The 25,870-nt window shown below is 51.7% G+C and overlaps 1 protein-coding gene across 1 annotated transcript; it reads left to right on the forward strand.

Annotated features, from left to right (window-relative positions):
* VAX2 (ventral anterior homeobox 2) lies at positions 1-25,538 on the forward strand. Its single transcript, XM_062208847.1, has 3 exons — positions 1-247; positions 20,519-20,706; positions 25,098-25,538. Exons 1-3 carry the CDS (start codon positions 1-3, stop codon positions 25,536-25,538), a joined length of 876 nt encoding a protein of 291 aa, XP_062064831.1.
* Positions 25,539-25,870: the final 332 nt, after the last annotated feature.

The following is a 25,870-nucleotide window of genomic DNA, read 5'->3' on the forward strand; positions in this document are numbered from 1 at the left end:
ATGGGCGATGGGGGCGCCGAGCGCGACCGCGGCCCCGCTCGCCGGGCGGAGTCTGGTGTCGGCGGTCGGCGCGAAGGGGACCTTGGCGGAGCGGAGGACTCGCGAGCCGTTGCGGGCGGCCGAAGCCCAAGGGAGGTTGCGGGAACCTCGGCCTCCAGCCCCGCGGGCTCCAGGGAGAGCGGCGCCGACAGCGACGGGCAGCCCGGGCCGGGCGAGGCGGACCACTGCCGCCGCATCTTGGTGCGAGGTAAGGGCACGGCCGGTAGTCTGAGGCCACCGGGGCCCCCGCCTCACGCCTCTCGGGGTCTCTGACCTTCGGCGGCCCCCTCTTTCTTGTTCCTGTATTCATTCATTCACCGTTCAGTCATTCCTTCAGCAAGTAATATTTTGAGCGTCTATTGTGTGTTGGACACCGGGCTGAGTGCAGGGGACAAAGCAGCGACTGGACCGAGGAGGTCCCTGTTCCTCTGCCTTGCAGTTCTTAGCCTCTGGGGCCCATCCCCTCTCCCTAGGCCCAGCCGGGCGGGTTGCTCCGGCGGGGGCAGAGATGGGGGCGCGGGATGCTGAGCGCCGAGTCCCCGCCCCGCGTGCTTCACGGCAGGTGCAGAGAAAAGCGTCACGCGCGCTCTGAGGGGACAGGACGAAGAGGGACCAGCGTCGGTCAATCCGGGAGGAAAAGGCCCGGGCTCCGCTCGGCGGCCGGGGAGCTTCCTCGCCTGCTGTTGCCCATCCCCAGGAGTGGGGACCCGCACCGGTTGCTTGCCGCAAAGGGCTCGGGATGCGGAGAATGGCGTGCGCGGCGCCCGCCGGCTAGGGCTTCGCTCTTTCGGTTCTCACTTCCTCGCGGAGCCCGGGGCCCGGCCGGCTCTCGGCACCGCCTTTTCCTGGCCTTTCGCGTCCCTTTCTGCCTCCCTCGCTCCTGGCCCTCCTCTCTTCTTTCCCGGCCATTTCTTTGCACGAAACTCGCTTTCCCAGTACCCTTTTCCCGCAAGCGCCCCGCGAAGCCGGGACTCCTCAGGCGTGGGAAGTACGGGGTCCTCTTTCACTCATCCGGGCCTTGCCCGCCCGGCGAGATGAAAAGAGAAAGGGGTCTCCAGGGTCCTGTGCTCAGCCTGTCCCCAGGCCGTGGCCAAGACTGACTGCTGCCCAGCTCGCCGGGACTCCTTCCTCCACTCCCTCTCCCGGCTTACCCCTTGCTGCCCTTTCCAGCCCCTTCTTCCCGCCGGCCCCTCCTGGGAGCTGAAGGGCCTCTGGAGACCCCCAACCGCAGCTGATTCTCGCCCTCCACCAGGGAAGGGGAACCGGCTTGGACTTGGCTCCAGGTCGCAGTAGCACCAGGATCCCAAGTTGAGCTGAACTGATCTCTGGAATACCTTGGCCTATTTGGCAACAACCTCCTTGCAGCCGCTGGGTGTGAGTTGCCCTTGAGAGGGGGCCAGGGCTAGGATGGAACACGGAGGCAACCACACAAGAAGGCAACTGATGACTGTCTTGAACCCAGGCACAGGGACCCTGGCTTCCAGAAATACTGCTGGTGCCAGTTGTGGTCACTGGAGTGACCAGTGCTGCTTTGGGAACACACTTAGGGCAAGGAAGTTAGACCATGAGGAATTCTAGCAGGTACTGGGACCTGTTGTGCACCGAGGATTAAATGAGATTCCATTCTCTAGATTGCAGGGTGTCCTGAGTGTGAGGTGTGAGTAGCCGGTGTGGCTGCTTTAAGGAAATCTACTGGGCTTCCAGAGATGAAAAAATCAGTGTCCCAAGCCTACACACTGCCAAGTCTGTGCCCGTGACACTCATCACCTCACACCCTGTCTGCAGATGCGCATCTTTTTTCTGCCATGGCAGCTGCGAGTTCTGTGCCCATCTGTTGCCCACACTGCACACCACTAACCCTGTGTGTGGAACAAATAAATTTTGTGTACAGATATGAAGCAGTCTTTAGGTGCAGAGACTCACACACCACACGGTGAGAGTCAGAATCGACCCCAAACCCAGCACCTTGCAGGGTGGGGCCACCCAAGTCAGGCAGGCATGGAGCAGCCTGGGTGCATCTTTAGGGGGTGTACCTTGCACACAGCCATGCCCTTATATTTGTAAAATACAATGGAGATACTAGATACAAAGCATAGCAGATATATTTGTGTACCTAATGAAAATGAAAAGCAAACTGGGTCCCTTATAAATCCTTCTGCCCTTCCCCACTAATCCCTCCCAGTCAGGGTCACCTGTGTGGCTCACAGCCCCACTGTGGCTCAGGGCAGAGGCTCTGATAACTGGGAAGTCCACAATACCTCAGCCCCAGAATGAACGTCCCTTCCTTAGGCCCTGAGTACCCTTAACCACCAAGAACACACACTCCTCTCCCTAGTACCTTGAAGGGCGGAAGGGAGGTGCTGCCATTTCGGTCCCAGGTTGTGTTTGTGTAAGTCCCCCTCCCCCTCCTCCAAGGGCACCCACTTCCGTTGGGTTGAGGGCGTCCTTGGGTGGCCACGCTAAGCAGAGTTGGTTTAGAATCCTGGACTCACAGCCCTTGCAGCCTGAGCCAGTTCCTTTGTCTCTGTGCCTCATCTGCACCTAGGGACCCACAGCCCTTAACCTTGCAGGGGGTGCTAAGGACCCGAGGTGCTGTCCGCAGATTACAAACACCCAGCAGGAGCTCCAGAAATAGTTCTCCAAGGAAGGGGCGGGAAGCTCTGAGGCCACCCACAGACAACTTCTGGTGGGGAGGGCAGGGCCTCTCCCAACTCACTCCACCCTTCGCCTGGTCTCCTTTAGGCCCCGGGCCCAGGGGCTGGATTGTTTTGGGAGCTGAGCAGCCCAGGAAGAATCAGTGCCACCTTGCAGACCGCAGGGGGAGGCCCTCCCCAGCCCTGTGGGCAGGACCCCACTGGTCAAGGACTGAAGCCTTGCCTGCGGCTGCGAATTCCGGGTAGGGAGCCAGGGCGGCCCGCGACAGTGCACGCCTTACGTCAAAATGGAGGCTGCTTCAGTCACAGACGCCAAGCGCGGACGCATACAGGGCGCGCACCCCACGCGGCCCACACAGCGAGGCATCCGCCCAGACCCTACCGCCAGGCAGGGCGGCACAGGCCGGTGTGCACCGTCCAGGAGCCGGGGAGGGGCGGGGAAAGGGGGGGATCCTTTTGTTTCATATTTGGGAAGGGCAAGCCAACCGCCAGCAGGAAGCCACTGCAAGGAACAGGCCTTTCCCGGCGCAGCGGTGGGTAGCGCTCTGGCCTTTTCGATGGAGCCGGGATCCGGGCATTCCCAAGAGGCGGGTATTTTCTAACCCAAACGTACTGCTATCCCACAATCTGTGCTCGCGCCGCGACTCGGGGCGCACCTGAATGCTTCCCAAAGTAATCCAGCGCGAATTCCCCAAGCGACCTTGAAAGAGAATGCCTTCTGTGGAGCCGAAGCGTCCCGACCTTCGGGGCTGGGCTCTGTCCCTGCGGGTCCCCAGACCCCCTTGGAGACGCACCCTCGGTACCCCTCCGCCCCGAAGCAGGAGGTTGGGTTAAATTGCAGGATGCCTCGCCTGAGAGGCTCGCTGCCCCTCACCCACACACCGGTGAGAGCGCTGTCACCCGGGAGCGCGGCGGCTGGGGGCTGGGCCTCTGGCTCCGGCTGGGCACTTTTCGCCAGGAGTGGATGGGGGAAGGCGGACTGCTCTTAGTGGAGTCCGCTCTATGAAGCGCGCCTGGCGAGGCTCTGGCTCTCCTGCACGCGTCGGAAGACGCCGCGCCAAGGCCCGCGGCGTCGGGGGCTCGGGCTAGGAACCGACTGCGGGCATAGAGGCCTCCTCCCGCAGCCATATCTGGGCTCAGAGCCTCCTGGCGTCCGCTTGCTTTCTGCTTGCATTTCCAACAGTCGCTGGGCCTAGGGAGTCTGGGCCCGGGCGCAGGCCTGGCGGTGCGGGGCGGCCTTTGTGGCCGCAGCTGAGGGCCCGGCTGCTTTGGAAGGAGTCCGGGACTTCGCCCGGCCGGTGGCGCTGGGACCTTCGTCTCCTTATTTGAGTCAGCCCTCCCCAGGCACGGCTCCTGCAGGGAGCCGCACTTGGGGATTTATTTTTGGTTTTATATTTTAATTTTTTTTTTTTTTTTTAGTTTTAGGGTTTGTGGTGGTTAATAGGTTTCATATTTCCTTTTGTATTCTTTTTTTAAAAAGTCTCCTTCATACACACACAGAGCCCACCATCATCATCTACTGGTCCACTCCCCAAATGCTGCCACGGCCCCACTGGACTTGGGGGACTCCCGCAGGGGCAGGTACCCAAACCCTTGAGCCATCCTGTCGCCTTCCAGGATCTGCATTGGCAGGAAGCTGGAATCCACAGCGGACCCGAACCCAGGCACTCCCGTGTAGGACACAGGCTTCCTAAGCTCTAGGCCAAACGCCTGCCCCTGTGTCGCTTTGGTTTGCTATCTTTTCCCCTTGCTGCTTTTGGTTTAGCAAGAGGCCCACGTTCTCTATACCGGGTCATCCCTGGCCCTCTCAGATCTTTATTTTCCCTTTACACGCACGGGCACGCGGAACAGGACGAATTCCTCTCTTGGTGGTGCATCTTGTGTGCCCAGTGTTCATTTTCAGGAACCCATGCGGGGTGAGTTACCCAGTGCCTCCCCTTCTCAGGCTGTTTCTGCCCAGCGCGCTCATGGGGCCTCCACCCCATCACCTTCTCCCACCCGCCCACACCCCCCCCCCAAGAACGGACCCCCAAGGAGCCCCGGGGTGAGCGCAAGCCCTACACAGCGAGGAAGCCAGATCCCTCCGAAGCCGGCAGTGAGTGGATACCAAGGCCTGGGGCCTGGGAGCAGAAGGCCCCGCGAGGCTACGCCCAGGATTACGGTCCCGCCCTGTTCGCACCGCCGCAGGGAGATCGAGCGTCTACACTTGATATTGGCCTGGACGCCATTCTATTACCCCCTGACCCCAAGCCCCCGTCTTGTTCGCTGAATTTCTTTGATTTCTATTTTAACTCGGGGGGGGGGGGGCTGTTAGAGCGAATAAATTTTGCTTTTATAAAATAGCGACGAATCTAATCCTTCCTGGAGAGCCTGTAGCGGGTTACCTGGCTGCGTGCCGCCTGTTCCTACTCTCCGGCCAGAGACGCACGGAGCCTGCCCAGGAGTCCCCGGGACCGGGATAGTAGGGGCGCCTGACTGGACATCCCCACGATGCGGACGTTGGTGGGATGGGGATCGGCTTCTCGGGCTTTCTCACCGCCCACGGTGCTCGGGCGGCATCGGCTACTGCGGGAAGAGGTGGCGGCTCCAGGCCAGGATCTGGCCACTATGCCAAGTGGTGGCGCAGCCAGGAAAGGGCGCTGCGTGGGCGAGGGGAGATCTGTAAGGTCGCAGTGGGGGCCTGCCAAGGCCTAGGGCTTGTGGAACCATCTCTCTCCCAAGATCCCAAAGCCTGGACTTAGTTGGTTCATTGACGGATGTCAGAAACGTGCGTGTACACCATGCCACATCGGGGCGCTAGGGCTGCCCGCACGCAGCTTCCCTCTCTGGACCGGAGTCCTGGACCCGGTGGGAGGTGGTCCGCCTACGCCGCAGGTGTGTTCTGAGTAGTCAGGTAAATGTGTCAGACAAATGACAGGAGGGTTTCCGTGGCGCTGGGGCGCATGGCGCCGGCCTGGAAGGACCGTACCCTCTAGGGTTGCAAAGCCCTCCCCACACTGCAGGGCAAGCACAGCCGAGCCCAGAGTCTTGCTAACCTACAAGGTGCACAGCCCTATTGTCTTTGGAATTGTTTAGCAAGCCACAACTTCCGCTGCAGCTGGCGGCTGGGTGGCCAGGGTAGGTTGAGGGCGGCCGGGAGTTTCTTGGCTTTTTGAAACAACCAGGGAAACTTGCGCTCCTACCCTCCTGGCTCTCGCCTGCCGCCCCCGGCGGCGGAAGCAAGGGTTTCTGTAGCGTTTGACTGAAAACAAACCGCCTCCCAACCCCCACACCCCGGAGTCTGCCCCCACTCCCGCATTCACCTAGGGGGCCACGGGAGCCCTGGTGGGGCGGGGGAAAGGGGTGCACCCAGGAGGCCTCCCGCAAGGCAGGTGGATTTAGTGCGCCACAAAAACAATAAACAGAAGGGGCAAGTGCCCTCCCAAAGAGCCATAGTTCCTGGTGTGACCTTCCAGGCAGTTTTTCCACGCTCTATACAAACAAATGAAAGCAAAATTGTATCATAGGCAGCTTTGCAACTTACCTTTTAAAAATTTAATCAGCAGTGATCTTATCTTTTCAGCTCAGCCAGTCGATGTGGTCCCTCCAGCATAGAGCAAGCACCCCTTGGTGGGGCAGAGTGTAAATTTCCCAGCCTCCCTGAGGATATTCTTTGGGTTACTTGTCCTTCAGAGAAGCGCTGTGAAGTGAATTCCCAAGGCAAAGGTCTCTGCTCCCTTCTTGGAGCATATCCCTGGGATGAGTCCCCAGCAGTGTCATTGCTGCTTCAGGTTTGCGCACAACGGTAAAATCTGCACAAGTAAATTGTAAAAGTAGATAGCTCATCAAAACATTTGCATTCCCAAGCATCAAAACATTTTTTTAAGTACCCAGGGGGAGACCTCTCCCATATGGCCACAGTGGCCCAGCTCATACATACGCCTGGAAGGCAGCCATGCTTGCAGCCTTCCAATGAGCCCTTCCAAATGGTGTTTATGCTCATGCTCGAAGCTCTGTTAGCTTGTTTATAGATGCATAGTACTCCATGTATAGGAACTATACTCCATGTATAGATGGGTGTGGTGTGTGTTATGTAACTAGTATCCATGGGGGGCATTTTGCTGGCCTCGTACCAGTTGCTATTGTATAGAATGCTGCAATACACTTGCTGCCTGGTCATTTCTCCACTTGTGAGGGAAGCTCCTGTAAGTGGGTTACTGGGTCAAAGGGTATCTTTTGTTTGTAATTTGGAAGATAACGCCAAATTGCCTTCCATAAGATAGTAACAATTTACACTTCCACCAGGAGTGCTTACAAGAGCACTTTGCCGCCACTGTTCACACTGTGTACACTATACCTCTTGATATTGTCAAGTTATTCTGTGCAGGAAAGTTTGCTAACATACACTCCCACCTTTGTCCTCTCCCTACTAGGACATCATCTCTTTCGCTTTGTCACTCTGTGGGGTAAACAGTCCTCCTTGACATTTTAAGATTTCCCAGTGTAGTCACCAGTGAAGCTGAGCGGCTTTCTGTTTCTTAGACGGTTGTGTTTTTTCTGCGGCCGTCTAGTCGTCCATTCCATTGGCTAGTTTTAATTTTCAGATGTCCCTCTCTTTATTGATTTGATTCATGGATGGTGTCCCACTGCTTCCAGTATGGTTTGCAGTTCATTTTTTTTTTTAGTAGAAATTTATTTATTTATTTGAAAGATAGAGTTACATGGAGAGAGAAGGAGAGAGAGAGAGAGAGAGATCTTCCATCCACTGATTTACTCCCCAAATGGCCACAACAGCCTGGCACTGACACCAGGAGCCAGGAGCTTCATTCTGGTTTCACACCTGGGTGGCAGGGATCCAAGCACATGGGCTGTCTTCTTGAGCTTATAAATTGTCTTTTAATTTTATGACATCTTTTATGAAGCATAAATATCATTTTAAATGATAAAACAGTTCATAGTGTCTTACTATGCAATTTAAAAGTAGAAGGTCCCTCATTTCTCCCATGTAATGCACTTCAAGTCCCAGGATTTATCTCTCAAATTTCCCCTGTAATCAAAAAATATAAGTGTATCCCCGGTTGCCCCTCTTCCAGGCCAGCTCTCTGCTGTGGCTAGGGAGTGCAGTGGAGGATGGCCCAAGACCTTGGGTCCTGCACCCCATGGGAGACCAGGAGAAGCACCTGGCTCCTGCCATCGGAACAGCGCGGTGCGCCGGCCGCAGCGCGCTACCGCGGCGGCCATTGGAGGGTGAACCAACGGCAAAGGAAGACCTTTCTCTCTGTCTCTCTCTCTCACTGTCCACTCTGCCTGTCAAAAAAAAAAAATATATATATATAAGTGTATCAGTTACATATTGCAAAAATGCACTTTTTGTGAATTCCTTTTTGAAGCAAATATTTATGGAACTCTTTCCATCTAGAACTGGCTCATTCTTTTTAATAACTGCATTGCACTCCACCATGTAGATCTCCTTTGTTTAACCAATTCCCTGTTGGTGGATATCACACAATTTCTTTCACTATTACAGGCAGTGCTATGATAAACATCTTTGTATCTTTTTTTGAACAAATGATTTTTAAAGGTCTAATTTATGACCTTACAACTTGGAAAATGTAAAAAAAAGTGATGTATTTTATTGTATTATAAATGAATGTTAATTTTTTGGGTTGTGATAATAGTATTGTAGTTCACTTTTTAAAGGAGTCCTCATTTCTTAGAGACGTATATTAAAATGTGTATTTTATTTATAACATCTAATTATTTGTAATACATAATGTAATAGAAATACTCTGTAGAGAGGTGAAATGAGATGATTTGCTTTAAAAAATTATGGCAGTATAGAATGGGGTTGTTCCAGAGCTGGTAAAAGTTGGAGCTGCAGGCTGCATATATCAGTGCTCATCATACTGTCTTTTCTAATTCTGCATATATTTGGAGTTTGTTATAATAAAGTGCTTAAAATAATTAGGATCACATCACATATACATGATATATCATCTGAGTGTAACTACAGGATACATTCCTAGAAGTTAACTTTTTAAATCCAGGCACACACTTAAGTTAGGACAAATATTTCCCAATTTTATGCCAAAAATATATTTATAGTTGTCCCTCAGTATCCAAGGAGAATTGGTTCTAGGACACCTCATGGATACAAAAGTCTGCAGATGCTCTAGTCCCTTACAAAAAATGGCATCGTACTTAGATACAACCTAGGTACCGTCTCCTGTAGACTTTAAGTCACCCTGGAGGTTTAGGATCCCTAACACAGTTTAAGTACCACGTACAGAATGGTTATACCGTGGTATTCAAGGACTAATGACAAGAGTCTGTACGTGTTCAGCACAGGTGCAGTTTGTTTTCTGGGCATTTTTGATCAGTGGTGGGTGAGTCCCAGCATGTGGAGCTCACAATATGGAGGCCGAGTGTGCTCCGTCATCCTCCTGGCGACTGCAGCTAAACGTGCCCTTACTCCACGAACCCCTGACCCAGCATAGGAGCCGTCTTTTAAAGTGATGCCTTTTCAAATGAAAAAAAAAAAATCTCATTTTCATCGCTAGTGAGGTTAAGCATGTTCCCACATGTTTGGTCTTCATTTTAATTTCCTCTCCTGTGGATTCCTCATGCATGTTTTTAGCCGTTTCTCAATCGGATTGTTTATTGGTTTCCGACAGTCATAAACACTATTTACATACTAAAGAAAGGAGCCTTTTTGCTGTGACATGTGTAGCAAACATCTCCCAGGTTTTTTGCTTGTTTAAAAACCTTAGATTCTAAGATTTTTTTAAAAACTAAAATTTGAAGTGATCACATCATACGGCTGTTTCCTTCTGGTTTCTAGATTTTAGTTCCTGATGAGAAATGTCTGCTCCATCTAGAGTTGAAAATATTTTATGCACGCACACACACAGGCACATACAGTCATTCCTTACATCTGTGAAGGAACTGGTTCCCGGACCTGCAGTGGATGGACACTCAAATCCGTTATATAACATGGTGTCCTATTTGTGTGTAGCCAACACACAGCCTCCCTTAGACGTTTAAATCATCTCTACATTACCTATACCTAGTGCAGTGTAAATGCTGTTACAGACCTCTTCTACCGTATCATTCAGTGGATAATGACAAGGGGAACGAAAGTATATTTTACTGAATATTTTCAGTCCCCTGTCAGTTTAATCTGTGGATGCAGAAAAATGAGTATATGATTAAACACACCGGTATGCATCTCTCTACAATGTTTTGTTACAACCTTTTTTGTTGTTGTTACATCGTCTTTGCAACAAACCAAATAACGAGGAAATGCACAAGGTGAGATGGGAGACATCTTCCCTCCTGACCAGCGTCCACTCTCCAGAAAGAGCAGAAGACCGCGATCTTTGTCCTGTCTTTGTTCCTATGTGGTCACATGCTGACACAAGCACACACAGACACACATGCACATACAGACACATACAGACAGAAAAAACATATATGTACATAAACAGTGCTGTATTCACTTAGCAGCGGTAACGAACATGCTTCCAGGCCGGTATGTGGAGACGTGCAGCCTTCTTGGTCACAGTAGCCATGCACATGACTATGCTGTAATTTCATCAACGATTTTCCTTTTGATAAACTCAACTATTTCCTTATTGTTTTTCTCCTCTTACAAACTATGCTACAAACATAAACAAGCAAAAAAAAATGTGTTTTTATCAGGTAGAAACAATATTTCTCTAGGATAGAAAACTCTATAATCTCTGGGGCAAGGGACTGCAATTGAATTTAGCAAAACATTATGAAATTGCCCCCCCCCCCAATATTGTATCATTTGATGGTATTAACAGAGAGCACGCAGAACCCGATTCCACCCCCTGTTCCTGCACAGTGCTTATCGGTGAATGATTAAGTATGGCAACGCAGTGGTGTCTCACTGCTGTCTTCTATTTCTGATTCCCTGGGAGCTCGAGGACCTGTTCGTATTTGTTAGCCCTCGTGTTTCCTCTTTTCTGAACTACTAATGCCTGACTTTGCTCACTATTCCACAGAAGCAGTGTGTACACTAGCCATCAGGACTGTTATGCATATACTAGGAATATTTTATCCCTACCTGTCATTTGTCTTTCAACTGTCTCTCATGCTGTATTTCTAAGTACTCAAAGCTTTCATTTATTTTTCTTTTTAAAAATTCGGTTTTATTTAATTTTTAATTTTTAGGAACTTATTTTCTTCAGTGATGCCTGCTTTTTTTTTTTTTTTAAGATTTATTTATTTACTTGAGAGGCAGAGTTACAGAGAGAGGGAGAGAGAGAGAGGTCTTCCATCCTCCGGTTCACTCCATAAATGGCTGCAATAGCCAGAGCTGGGCTAATCTGAAGCCAGGAGCTTCTTCCGGGTCTCCCACATGGGTGCAGGGCCCCAAGGACTTGAGCCATCTTCCATTTCTGCTCCAGCATTGTCACCCTGACAAGTGCCCTTCCCACAAGAAGGCCCTGTGATGAAAGCCACCCCTCCTTGCTGGGGCTCCCCCAGCTCTCCCCACAGGAAAGGGGCCGTGCAGGGGAGGCTTTGTAAGAACGGCTAGATGCTGAGCAGAGACATGGCTGCACCTCAGAAGCTTTAAAAAATACAGTGTATTTCTCACTCATGCGAGCTCATCCCCAGGGGCCAGGGCCTCATCTGGGTTCTCAAGAAGCCCACACTAAAGAAGCTTCGCCTTCAGGGCTGGCGCTGTGGCACTGGGGGTAAAGCCCCAGCCTGCAGTGCCAGCATCCCATATGGGCGCCGGTTCTAGTCTTGGCTGCTTCACTTCCGATCCAGCTCTCTGCTATGGGCTGGGAAAGCAGTGGAAGATGGTCCTCGGGTCCCTGCACCCTCATGGGAGACCAGAAGTTCCTAGCTTCGGATCAGCTCAGCTTTGGCTGTTGCGGTCATTTGGGGAGTGAACCAGTGGAATGGAAGACCTCTCTCTCTCTCTCTCCCTTTCTTTCTCTCTCTCTCTCTCTCTCTGGCTGTCTTTCAAATGAATAAAATAAATCTTAAAAAAAAAACAATAAGAAGATTCACCTTCATTCCTGCTTCCAGGACCTGCTCAGAGAGAAGGGGTGTGACACACACACACACACACACACTGTAGTTACTGGGTTTGTGTTACTTGGGGGGAGGAAGGGAGATGGTAATAGTCCTCTAATTTATTTTTATAAAAACAAATTCTTTTAAGGGCCGATGTCAGGGCACAGCTGCTTAAGCTGCCGCCTGTAACGCCAACATACCATATTGGAATGCCAGATTCAAGTCCTGGCTGTTCCGTTTCCAATCTGGCTCCCTGCTAATGCACCTAGGAAAGCAGCAGAGGATGCCCAAATGCTTGGCCCCTGCCACCTTTGTGAGAGATGCCAAGGGAGCTCCTGGCTTCAGCCTGGTCCAGCCCTGGCCATTGAGGCCACTGGGGAAGTAAACCAGCAGATGGAAGATCTGTCTCTCCTACTTTCTCTGTGTCACTCTGCCTCTCAAAGAAAGAAAGAAATCTTTAAAAAATAAATTATTTTAAATTTGTTATCTGTCTTCCCTCCACTACAGAGAACAGACCCTTGTCTGTCTTGCTCATTTCTGTTTCCTCAGACGCTGGGAAAGTACCTGCCACTTAGAAGATACTTATTAAATACATGTTGGGGGTTGGCGCTTGGTACAGCAGTTAAGACACACAAAGCTTGGGGCTCCCATATCCCATATCTTGGTTCAAGTCTCAGTTCCACTCCTGATTCTAGCTTCCTGCTATTGGGCACCGAGGTTCAAGCACTTAAGTCCCTGGCATCCATGTGGGAGACCCAGGTTGAATTCCTGGCTCCTGTTTCAGCCTGGCTGAAAACCCTGGCTCTTGTGGTAACTGATACGTGAAATTTTATAGTGTGAAGGTAGGATAAGTTGTTCAGCCATTTTCCCTGTGGATAACACTGAAGATGCTTTCAAATTTTTGATATTTTAAGCAATGCTGCAACGACATTATAATATAACATTCTTGCCATAAACACCTTGGAGCACAGGAGCCTGTGTTTTCTAGGACAATTACCTCCTGAAATTAAATCACTGTAGCAAGAGTTACTTGGCTCTTTAATCTTGATAAATGCAATCTTTAAATCTTATAACAATTTATGGTCCTTCCCACAATGCAATATAAGGAATGTAGATTTCCCTTCCATGCATCATTGCTTTGTCAGTCACCTAGTAATGTCTTTCCACACCCATGGATGATACATGGCTGCCTCTTAGTGCCCACTTACGTGAAGCTATTCTCATCTTTACCTTGTTCGTCGGCATTTGGATCTCTTTCTGTGAATGACCCAGACAACTCGATCACTTTCTGTTGGTTTGTTTCCCTTTTATAAAGAAATTTGTCTATTTATAATTGCATTTTGTATATTCTGGGTATTATTTCTTTGCCCCTTTTAGAAGTATTTCTTTAAACCTGGTCGGTTTTGCCTTGACTTTTGTGCACTTGTCATACAAGGTCAGCTTCAGTGGTCAGAGCCATCCTTTGTGTTTCTTTTACATCCTTTGGCTTTGTACCCTGCTTCAAAAGCTCTTTCCAAGCCTAGGATTACAGAAAATATTTCCCTATATTTTCTTGCAATGGCTTTGTCATTTTACAGTCATGATTCTCTCCATAATCCACTTGAAACTTATTGCTGTTTATGGTATATGACAGGGATTTACTTGATTGTATTCCTTTTTTAAAAAGATTTATTTATTTATTTATTTGAAAGAGAGAGAAGGAGAGGCAGAGAGAGTGTTTTATTTGTTGGTTCACTTCACTTCCCAATTGACCACAACGTTCGGAGCTGTGCCAATCCGAAGGCAGGAGCCAGGAGTTTCCTCCACAGCTTCCCACGTGGGTGCTATGCCACAGTGCCGGCCCTGACTTCATTTCTAACATAACTTAGGGTCACTTAGCTCCATTTTTTAAAAAGACTTATTTATTTGAAAGGTAGAGTTACAAAGAAAGAAAGAAAAGAGCTAGAAATAGAGAAGGAAGAGACAGAGACAGAGAGATATTTTCCATTGGCTGGTTCCCCAAATGGCTGAAAAGGCCTGGGCTGGGCCAGGTGAAGCCAGGAAGCAGGAACTTCCTCCTGGTCTCCCATGTGGGTGGCCAGGGCCCAAGCACTGGTACCTCTCCTGCTTTTCCCAGACACATTAGCAGGGAGCTGGATGGGAAGTGGAGCAGGAAGGACTTGAACCAGTACTCTGATAAGGGATGCTGACATTGCAGGCAGCAGTTCAACCTGCTGAGCCATAACACCAGCCCCTTGACCCCATTTCGAATGCCCCTTTAGGCACAGTGACACAGCAGTTAAGATGCCATGGAGGATACCCGCATCCCATATTGAGTGTCTGGGCTAGTCCTGGCACCACTCCTGCTTCCAGTTACCTGCCAATGCTGCACACCCTGGGAGGCAGGAGGCAATGGCTCACGTATTTGGGTCCTTTGCCACCCATGTGGGAGACCTGGATTGAGTTCCCAGCTGTTGTGGGCATTTGGGGAATTAACTAATAGATGAAAGATCTGAGTCCATCTCTGTCTCTTTGCCTTTTACATAAAATGAAAATAGATTTTTTTAAATTTAGAATGATCCTTTATCATAAACTTTATTACCATATATACAAAGGATCTTCAAAAAGTTCATAGGAAAGGAGCTATGATAAAACTATGCATGGTTCAGTGGGTTAAGCTGCTGCTTTTGATACCAGCATCCCATATGGATGCGGGTTCAAGTCCCAGCTGCTCCACTTCCAGTCCACCTCCTTGCTAATGTACCTGGGAAAGTAGTGGAAGATGGCCCAAGTACTTGGACCCCTGCAACCATGTGGGAGATCTTGATGAAGCTCCTGGTTCCTGACTCCTGGCTTTGGCCAGGCCCTGCTGTGTCCATTGTGGCCATCTGGGGAGTGAACCAGCAGATGGAAGCTCTCTCTTTCTCTGTAACTCTGCCTTTAAAATAAATAAATAAATATTTTTAAAAAGCCCATGCATGGATTTCAAAATTCTTTTCCACCAAAATAAACTTATCTTTTAATTGTATTTGTCCACAAATCATTTTTTCACTTTTTAAAAATTTATATAAAGGGAACAAATTTCATATATACTGTCCACCAACCTTTGACATGTCCTCAAATACATATATATATATATATATATACACACACACACACACATTATAGCATACTTTTCATTTCATTGTTTCCAATATTTGGTCATCTGAGTACCTTCATTTCTATTTATTCATATTCCATTTATATACTTAATAATTTAGCATAATGTAATGCATTTTATTTTCTTAAAAAGAGATGTTTCATTTATTTGAAAGTTACAGAGAGAGAGAGGGAGAGACAGAGCAAGGTCTTCCATCCTGGCCAAATCCATGAGCCGGGAGCTTCTTCTAGGTCTCCCACGTGGATGCAAGGACCCAAGCACCAGGGTCATCCTCTGCTGCTTTCTCAGGTGCATTAACAGGGAGTTGGATCATAAATGTTGCAGCTGGGGCTTGAACCACTGCTCTTATGGGATGCCAGAACTGCAGGCCAGGGCTTTAACCTGCTGCACCACAGTACTGGCCTCACATAATGCATTTTAAAATTAAATGCTCACTTTAGCTTCATTCTAAGCATGTGAAATCATGGGTTTAATTTTTTTTAGTAAATATTAAAGGAAGTGAATTACTTCGGAGTAACAAATATTATTTGTGTTCCATTTTAAATCATCGCACAGACCACAAGCAGAATGCAGAGGCACTTTGGGGAAGCACAATTGTATTCTTTCCGTTACTGGATTTCTCAATGTCCGTGCCTACCTGTCGATCTAGCTATAAGGTGTGCTTTTGTTGCTGTTCACTTCTTATTTTGAAATAGTTATGGACCCACAAGAAGGTGTAAAAATAGTACAGAGAGGTCCTGTGCCTCAATCACCCAGCTTCTCCCAAAGGTGGCATCTTACAGCACACTATCAAAACCAGAAAATCGGCTTTGGCACAATATGGCTAATCAGACTACACACCTTCCTTGGATTTCACACATCTTTCCTTGCACTCATTTTTTGGCCTCTGTATCCACAGTCAGCCTTCCATATCCATGATCTCACATGCACTCTTTCAACAAACCATGGATGACAAATATGCAGGACAAAGACTTTTTCCCTTGCCATTATTCCCTAAACAATATAGTATAACAAATATCGACACAGCACTCATATTGTGTCTGCAGTCTGTGACCCAGAGACGATTTAAGGTCTAGGGGAGGATGTGTCGCGTGCACACACTGCACCATTTTATGTGAGGGACTTCAGTGTCTTGGGATTTTGGTGTCCACAGGGGGTCCTGGAACCAATCCCCAGTGGGTACTGAGGGACAACTGTTGTTCTATGACATGTTGTCATATTTCTGTAGATCCACGGAGCCACCATCACAATCAACATACAAATCTGTTGTGTCACCACAAGGGGACTTCCTCATACTACCTATTGGGAGCCACAGCCTTCTTCCATTCCCAGACCCTGGCAATCAATGGTTTGTTCTCTACCTCTATGATTTTATCATTTTTAAAAAGATTTATTTCTTTTTCTATTTAGTTAGTTAGTTATTTGAAAGGCAGAGTGACAGGGTGAGAGAGACAGAGAGAGCGCAAGCGAGCAAGAGCATGCTTCCATCCACTAGCTCACTACACAAATGCCCACAACAGCCAGGGGCAGGGACCTCCACCTGGGTCTCCCACGTGACTGGAAGGGACCTAGGTAACCGTGTGAGCAGAGATGGCTGGAATAGAGGTTCTTGTCTTCCCAGAAGTAGAGATTTCCGGGACCAGTGCTATGGTGTATCAGGTAAAGCCCCAGCTTGCTGTGCTGGCATCCCATATGGGCACCGGTTCTAGTCCCGGCTGCTCCACTTCCAGTCCAGCTCTCTGCTGTGGCTTGGGAAAGCAGTAGAAGATGGTCCAAGTCCTTGGGCCCCTGTACCCTTGTGGAAGACCCAGAAGAAGCTGCTGGCTCCTGGCTTTGGATTGGTGTAACTCCGGCCATTGCAGCCATCTAGGAAGTGAACCAGTGGATGGAAGTCTTCTCTCTCTCTCTGCCTCTGCCTGTGTAACTCTGCCTTTCAAATAAACACATCCTTTAAAGAAAACAGTTCCAGATGTGAGAGCAAGGTAGCAAGGTTTAACGAGGCAGCGCATCCGTCAGCCTGGACGGGCACCTCTTCAGAGCAATCTGAGAGTGCCCCGTGTACATGCAGTAGCGTTAAGCAAGGTAGCAAAGCTTAATGGAGGGAGAACACCAGGTGGGCCTCTCAGCTGCATTCAGACTGGGGCTTCTAAGGGTAGGGGCCCAGATCTGTCTGCCATTTCTCCTGACCCCGGCCCTCTTCTCCTGGACCAAGGGTTTCCTAGCTGGCGAAACTCCTCCCACGGTTTTATTACCCAGTATTCTCAGACGGGATTGGTGCTGGGGAACATCTTTCCAGGTGCTTAATTTTGCAGCCCATTTTGGTATCTGGTGGCAAGTGGGGGGTTGAGGTTGCCCATCCTGTGTGGTTGGTACCTGCTTCCCTGATCTTGAGGGAGACAGCTGCCCTTGGCTGCTCCCTGAAGAGCAGTGGCCCTCCTAGCTCTCATTCAAAGAGAAATGGTGTGTCCACATGGGGTTTGGCCTCATGGTTAGAGCTCTCCAATCCAGGGGCTTCACAGTGGGCTCCAGGAGGCTGACTCAGGAGGGGCCGGGTGTGACGGCATCCTTCCTCCTGTCCATACCACCCAGGACACGTTTCATTAAAGCAATGCCATGGGAGATGGGTGCACCTGCCGTGTTGTGGAGAAGTCCTGACTTTGACCTCACAACTGGAAATGCTGGGACCTGAGCAAAGGAGGCCAACTTTGTTATGATGAATCATGCTTTTTGCAAATAAACTAATATTTTAATTCCATTTTCCATGAAGTTTTTAAAAGATTCATTTATTTATTTGATAGGCAGGGAGAGAGAGGGAGGGAGAGAGAGATCTTTTTGTCTGCTGGTTCAGTCTCTGAAAGCCTCTGACAGCCAGGTCTGGGCCAGGCTGAAGCCAGGAGCCTGGAACGCCATGTGGGTGGCAGGGACCCAAGTATTTGGGCCATGATCTGCCACCTTACCAAGTGCATTAGCAGGGAGCTGGATCAGAAACAATGAAACTGGCCTCAGATATGGGATGCCAGTGTCACAAGCAGCATTTAACCTGCTGTGTCACACACTAGTCCCAGAGTTACAAACATTACCCTTTGAGCTATGTGGAGAGAATTGGAGCTATGGAGCTGGAGCTGTCCCTAGGGGCCTATGGTTTCTAAAAGCACTCAAGAGTAGGGCCACTTCATTTGATGTGCTCTGCCCAGGCTGGTAGGACTTGCTGAATTCAAGGCGGGCTTGGGCCAGCTGTGAGCAGTGACCTTGTCCTAACCCTGACCCACCTTAGCCCTGAGGCTGATGGAGAACCTTTGTGATTTGGGGCAGGGCTCAGGATCCAGAGGGCACCCTGCAGGTGAACATGGACTGGATGCAGTCTCACGCATCAGGAATTAGGAGAGAGGGGGATTGGATTAACCCAGACTGGGGATTCCAAAAGGGGCACCCGGTCCTGGGGGGTTCACAAGGAGCCCCAGCAGACAGCACCTCCCAAGTGCATCCCCGTTCATGCGTTCTTTAATGAAATTTTGAACCATCCAGAAAATTCCACTTTTTAACTAGGACCAAAATTCTCCTCATAGGGGCAGGCATTGTGGCACAGCGGGTATGCCACTTGGAACTCCCCCACCCCATATCTGAGTCCCAGCTCCTCAGCACTTCCGACGCAGCCCCCTGCTAATGCACTTGAAAAGCAGCAGAAGATGGCCTGTCTGCCTGAACCCCTGCCACCAATATAAGAGACCCGGATGGAGTTCCAGGATCCTGACTTTGGCCTGGCTCAGCCCCACCTGTTGTGACCATTTGAGGAGTGAACCAGGAGATGGAAGATCTGTGTGTGTGTGTGTCCTTCTCTGCCACTCTGCCTTTCAAAATGTTTTTAAAAAATGTTCTTTTCGGCCGGCGCCATGGCTCCACAGGTTAATCCTCCGCCTTGTGGCGCCGGCACACCGGGTTCTAGTCCTGGTCGGGGCACCGGATTCTGTCCCAGTTGCCCCTCTTCCAGGCCAGCTCTCTGCTGTGGCCCGGGAGAGCAGTGGAGGATGGCCCAAGTGCTTGGGCCCTGCACCCCATGGGAGACCAGGAGAAGCACCTGGCTCCTGCCATCGGATCAGCGCGGTGCGCCGGCCGCAGCGCGCTACCGCGGCGGCCATTGGAGGGTGAACCATCGGCAAAGGAAGACCTTTCTCTCTGCCTCTCTCTGTCTGTCCACTCTGCCTGTCAAAAAAATAAAAATAAAATAAAAAATGTTCTTTTCATTATATCGCATCAATTGCATTATTGAGGATTACCAAGAGGATGTTTATTATGTAAAATGAGGGTGCTTTAGAGGTTCCTGACCACCAGCAGTACTTAAGGTGGTCCTCCATTTCCTCATCTGTGAAATGGAATGATTGTGGTTTCACCTTCATTGAGATATTGTGCTTACCACAGATAAAGTGCGTACCACAGTGCCTGGCCCAGAGCAAGCTCTGCAGACTCTGCTTTGACAACCAGATAAGAGCAGCCCCAGCCACCACCACGCCTGGCCATATTGCAAATTCTAACCGTGCCCGCCCCCTGGAGGCAGGTGGAGGTCCTGCAGCTGCGGAGGCTGCTTTGTTCCTGGGCTTCTTCAAGGCTGTCTGGTAACTTACTGCTCCCGCAGCATCGTCTGTTGGGAGTTGTTTGGTGCATTCTACAGGATACAATGCTGCCTATTTTTACAACGTAATTGTTAACGTAAAGTATTCTGGTCACCACATTTGAAGCCATCCGTGTGTGTGACTCAAATGGGGATCATCGCCACCCCTCTAGCTGCTGTGCCACAGAATGACATTTCCGTCAGCGATGGACTGGACGCGGCAGTGGTCGCACAGAGTAAAACGGAGCTGGAAAGGTCCCGTTGCCTAGAGGAGCAGCTGTTGTCGTGTCATAGCACAATACATCACTCGCGTGGTCGCAGAGCTGCTGGTGCAAACAGGCCTCCAGCACCCCTCTTATGTGGGCTCTAACATACTGCAGATGCTGTGTGTGGAGGGCATTGGTTCAGCACCCAGCTGAGGGCCCTACCGTTCGGGACTAGGTACATACATGGAGAGGGGCAGTCCCCCCTCTGGAAGGCGCTAATGTGGTAGCAATTGTCCTTGGGCAGCTCCTGGGGACCCCCCCCACTCACTAGCCTGTCCCCTCCCTCACCCAGACAACCTCTTCATATTGCAGAATGGTTATGTGTACACACACACACATGCACGTGCACACACGGACGGACGGCTGAAGACCTGGTTCGGGGGATCTTCTCCAGTCGGCCTCCCTTGCTGATCACACCCAATGCCAGCCTCTCTCCCTTTGTCCTCGAAGACTCCATTTCTTTACATCTGCCCCTTCCTCTACTGAGGGAGCACAGTCTGGGTGGGTCCGAGCAAGTCCCTTGTGTGCAGGCCCTCTCACGGCACACCTGACATTTGTCCTGAGGTCCATTCATTACATTTACCCATTAGATACAGCATCCTGCATTGGGTGGTCAAGGAAGCTGCACCCAGAGAGGATGAGCACCTTCTCAGGGATCTCACAGCCAGGCCCAGGTCCAAAGCGCTCCTTGCTAGATCGTATGGCCTCTAGCTCGGATGCTTCTCAGCGAGCCAGCTCCCCAGCTGGTGAACTAACCTGGCTCCCTTCACGGCTCCCACAGATGCCAAAGGGACCATCCGGGAAATCGTTCTGCCCAAGGGCCTGGACCTGGACCGGCCCAAGCGGACGCGCACATCCTTCACAGCCGAGCAGCTGTACCGCCTGGAAATGGAGTTCCAGCGCTGCCAGTACGTGGTGGGCCGTGAGCGCACCGAGCTGGCTCGCCAGCTGAACCTGTCCGAGACCCAGGTAAGAGTGCCGGGCCAGGCCACTCCTCCCTCGTCCTGGCAACCTGGGGACCCCCTGGGGTATGAGGCTTGTAGGCTGCTAAAGGGAAACCCACATTTGGAGGAATTCGGATAAGCGTGAAGGAAAGACCGGAAGCTGCAGCACACCAGAGCAAATAAACGCAGGGCTACTAGAGAGGGCACCAGTCAGTGCCAGCTGCGGTCTTCCAGATCCGTTAGGTGCTTTGGGTGGAATGTGGAGAGAGGCTAGGAAAGGGGAAGGGGTACCCCAGAGGCAGGGAGTGGCTTAGGAGGATGCTGGCACTAAGGCATCCAACTACAAAGTTCTAGAACTTTAAATATTTTTTTAATTTATTGATTTTTACTGTACTTGAAATGCAGAGAGAGAGAGATCTTCATCCCATTGGCCTATTCCCCCAAATGCCCGTAACCCATTCGAGGTCTCCCACATGGGTGGCAGGCACCTGAGTATTCGAGCCATCCCTGCTGCCTCCCAGGATGTATTAGCTGGAAGCTGGACTGGAAGCAGAACTGAGACTCGAACCACACCCTCTGATATGGGATGCAGGTGTCCCAGGGAGCCACGTAACCACCGTGCCAAATGCTCATCCCACCCCCAAGCTACCTGATCTCCTCCCCAGAGACCTTTTCCAGGTGCCCCATAGCCATCACTTGCTGAGCACCTCCTCGTTTCCTCGGCACCAGGCCCTGCTCCGAGGCTTGACAAATTCTAACTAGCTCAGCCCTCACCACAACCTTGTGGCATGGGGGTGTGGTTTTCCTTCTAACACCAAATGTGTGCTGTGTTCCAAAATGCCACCAGCCGACTCTCCAGTTCTCCAGCACTTTCTGCCTGCCCAGCGACTCTGTTCTGACCCCACTGCTCAGAGGCAGCACAGACCCACAAGTCGAGGGCCATGGCAGATGCCAGTCACAAGGGCCAGGAGACCCCTGTGCCTCCGACTGAATGGCCCTGCATTTGGGGGCTCCCACAGTCTCCTCCTCTGGTTTGTTAATTCACTAGACTGACTCCCAGAACTCAGGAAGACACTCCCGTTACGAGTGCTGGTTTATCGTAAAGGACACTTGTCAGGGACGGCCAATGGACAGGGTGCTCGGGGCAAGGTGAAAGGAGGGTGCTGGGTGCTCCCATGCCTTCTCTGCGGCCTCGTCCCGGAAGTTCCCCACATTGCTTTTTTTCCAAGAGTTTTTATAGGGGAGCTGGCATTGGCACAGCGGCTAAGATGCCATGTGGGATACCATATTGGAGCACCTGCTTCAATCCTGGTTCTGCTGCAGGCAGTGGTGATGGCTCAGGTAGCTGGGCCCCTGCCATCCACATGGAAGATGATGATGGAGTTCTGGGCTCCTGGTTTCAGCCTGATGCAGCCCTGACTGTTGGAGACATTTGGAGTGAACCTGTGGATGGGATCTCTCTCTCTCTCTCTCTCTCTCTTTTTAATTTTATAACCCAACTTTCAGCCTGCTTCTCTCCCTGGAGGTGGGGCTAGGTGACTGAAAGTTCCTGCCCTCTGATCACTTGTTTGGTCTTTCTGAGACCAGATCCATCCCAAAGGATCACAAGCATGAATCTAGGTGTGGTCAAAGGGGCTCCTATGAGGAGCAAAAACACTGCCATCTCCTAAGAAATCCCAAGGGTTTAGGAGTTCTGTGCCAGGAACCAGGGTGAGGAGCATTATTATTATTATTATTATTATTCAATGGGTCTGTATTGTTTGTATTGTTTCCACTTTAAAGAGAAGGAGACAGGGACCGGCATTAAGCCTTCTGGCATGCAGGTTAAGTCACCACCTGTGATGCCAGCATCCCCTAAGGGCACCAATTTGAGTCCTGACTGTTCCACTTCTGATCCAGCTCCCTGGTAACACAGTTGGGAAAGCAATGGAAAATGGCCCAAGAGCTTAGTTTCTTGTACCCACATGGGAGATCCAGATGAGGCTCCTGGCTTCTGTCTGGCCCAGCCCCAGCCATTTTGGATATTTGGGGAATGAATCAGTGGATGGAAGATCTCTCTCTCTCTCTGTCTCTCCCTCTCTCTCAGTAACTCTGCCTTTTAGATAAATAATATAAATCTTAAAAAGAGAGAGAGAGGCGCACAGAAAAATAACTAGCTCAAGGTTTAAAGCAGACACATCCATTAGCTTACTTAGTCTTTTTAAAAAAGATTTATTTATTTACTTGAAAGAGAAACAGGGAGTAGGAAGGGAGAGAGAGGGAAGGAAGGAGAGAGAGGGAGAAAGAGAGAGAGAGAGAGAGAGAGAGATCAGTCTTTCATCCTCTGGTTCACTCCCCAAGTGGCCACAATAGCCAGGTTGAGCCAGGCTGAAGCTAGGAGCCAGGAACTCCATCCTGGTCTCCCATGTGGCTATCAGGGGCCATCATCTGTTGGTTTCCCAGGCGCATTAGCAGGAAGCTGAATTGGAAGGAGAGCAGCTGGGACTGGACCCAGCATTTCAGTAATGCTCCACACTGCAATGCCTGTCCGTCGTTTAATCTTTAGTGGATGGCTTTATTGGGAACATTATCCCCCTGTAAGAAAACTGAGCCTCAGAGAGGTTCAATAATTGGCCCAGGGTTGTTTATGTACAGCGGATCCCTGCTTTGTACAAAACAGACCTTGTTCCATAAACCCAGCTGGAAAACAAGTCAGGCCACAGCATCTGCAGGCCCCTGTCCTGGGAGCAAGAGACTCGCGTCCCAGGGAGCGCCTTGCCTGGAGCAGGGGCAGCCTGTGCAGGCAGGAAGGGATGCGCCCTGGAGCGGAGGGCCCTGAAAGGCAAGGATGAGGAGGCCTCCCAGGTCCCCTCTAGCTCAGAGAGCAGAAGCTGTCCCATGGCTCCTCAGTGTCACAGGTGAAGCTGCCGCCCTCAGGTCACAGAGGGGCTCCTGGGCAGTGGCACTAGCCCAGTCCAGAGGTTAGGTGAGTGCAAAGGCTGAAGCCAGGAGCCTTGAACTTCATCCTGGTCTCCCATGTGGGTGCAGGGGCCCAAGTATTTGCACTTGGGCCATCTTCCGCTGCTTTAGCAAGGGGCTGGATTGGGAGTGGATCGGCCAGGACTTGAACCAGTGCTCATATGAGTTTTCCGGCTGGGGCACCAGTGCCAATCTCCCCTTCCTGCAGGCATTTTTAATGCCTATAAATGATTCTCTCGGGGCTCTGACTTGCCTTTTGTGGGGGAAGCACTCCTTCCTACTCAGAGGAGAGACCTCATCACCCTCAGGTTTATGGAGCTTCCCTCCCAGCCCCTGCCCCGCCTTGCTCCACATCTTGGAAGGGGTTTGAAGGACTGGGTGCTGGGCAGTGACAGTGGGCCCTGTCCTGCGGGGTTGGAGGTAGCAGGTGTGGAGGACTCTGATGCCCACCAGTTTCTCCTGCCATCAGAATCCCAGAATTCCCTGCCAACAGCCCCAAGCCCACTTCCAGGACCTGCCTGGGCCTCCCCACACTGCACAGACCGCTGTTGTTATTCAGAAGCCCCGGCCCTAGTATTGGCAAGTGGGGAGCTGTCTGCTGAGTGGGACCCAGGCTGCAGCGCCTGCCCATACCCAGAGCCCTGGGAGCTATAAGAGAGCCTTCCACTCATCCTGTTGTCCCCAGCCCTGCACACATTAGGGTGGGGCCCCAAAGCAGGGAGACCGTGGGAGCCGGGTTTTCCTCAGCCTGAAGTATCTGGTGAGCTCCTGCCACCCTCACCCTGGGGTGAGCAAGGAGGCAGGTGGCTGTCCTGAGCAGCCAGGGGTGAGGGCGCTGCTGTCCAGACAGCGCCACAGTGCGGGTGAGAGAGGGCAAGCGGGAGAAAAGCATGGGGGGGGGGGGGGTCGCCTTCAGCACCGCCCCTCTGTTCGGGCGGATGCAGGTGGCCCTGATGCGGGGCTGCGCGGAGAGGCCCCTGCCCAGAGGAGTGGACGAGGGCTGGGTCTCTGTGGGTGCACTCGGACTGTCTCCGAGGCTGTACCAGGCAACGGTGACAGTTGGATGCACGGCCTGGATCTCAGGTCAGACCGCTGGGCCTGAGATCCAGTTGGGGAAAACCTGCACATAAAAGCTTACTGAAGCCATGAACTTGGCTATGAGGACCAAGAGGGGAGGTTCAGTTGTACCCCCAGGTTCCCCCCTCCTTCTGCCAATCTGTTCAGCCAGCCTAGGACAGAGTGAGCTTCAGCCGTGTATAAGTGTTTATAATTTGGGGGCGTGGTCCACCCAGAGCAGACTGGTGTGGGAAGGCCTCAGTGACCACCTGCTTTCTCTCCCCGGTCTGTCTCTGTGCCCTGCGCCCCTACTCCCTCCGCCCTGGCCCCCATGCCCCGCCCACCTGCCCCACGTGTCTGCGCCGGCCCCTCCCTTGCCACCCCCGTCCCCGCCCCTTCCAGGTGAAGGTCTGGTTCCAGAACCGGCGCACCAAACAGAAGAAAGACCAGAGCAGAGACCTGGAGAAGCGGGCGTCCTCCTCCGCCTCCGAGGCCTTCGCCACCTCCAACATCCTGCGGCTGCTGGAGCACGGCCGGCTGCTCTCCGTGCCCAGGGCGCCCAGCCTCCTGACGCTGACCCCCGGCCTGCCAAGCCTGCCTGCCGGCCCCAGAGCCACCTCGCTGGGTGACCCCAGGAACTCCTCCCCGCGCCTGCACCCGCTGCCCGCGGCGGCCACGTCGCCGCCGCTGCCGCCCCCGCTGCCGGCCGTGTGCTTCTCCGCGGGCCCGCTGCTGGACCTGTCGCCCGGCTACGAACTGGGTTCCTCCGCCTTCGAGCCCTACAGCCGGCTGGACCGGAAAGTCGGCAGCCCCGGCGGCGGCAAGAAAGCCAGCAGCACCTAAGACCCTCCGGCATGGCGCCGCCCTGGCGGACGGTACCGAGCAGGTCCCACGGGAGGCCCCTGGCCCCGGGCTCAGAGACTCGACCGAAAGGCCTTGGTCCCGCAGCTTGTGTGTGTGTGAGCGCAGTGTGCGTGTGCGTCTTCACAGAAATAAAAGGACAACAATGACAAGAAGGGAACCAGTCCCGACGGCACCGCCTCCTTCCCTCCATCGTCCTCACCGCCAAGGCAGAGGGGCCTAGGGTCGAGGGGACCTCCAGGGGGAGGGGCAGGAGCTGAGGGCATGGGTGGTCCGGGCGCCCAACCACACCCAGGATAGCGCCCTCCCAGGCA

This window comes from Lepus europaeus, chromosome 13, assembly GCF_033115175.1.
Source record: "Lepus europaeus isolate LE1 chromosome 13, mLepTim1.pri, whole genome shotgun sequence".
Lineage (NCBI taxonomy): Eukaryota > Metazoa > Chordata > Mammalia > Lagomorpha > Leporidae > Lepus > Lepus europaeus.

Excerpts from the sequence above, each read along its gene's own strand:
- VAX2 (XM_062208847.1), top strand. The coding sequence starts at position 1 with ATGGGCGATGGGGGCGCCGAGCGCGACCGCGGCCCCGCTCGCCGGGCG. Across the intron at positions 248-20,518 it reads CCGCCGCATCTTGGTGCGAG|ATGCCAAAGGGACCATCCGG; the intron begins GTAAGGGCACGG and ends CGGCTCCCACAG. Across the intron at positions 20,707-25,097 it reads TGAACCTGTCCGAGACCCAG|GTGAAGGTCTGGTTCCAGAA; the intron begins GTAAGAGTGCCG and ends CGCCCCTTCCAG.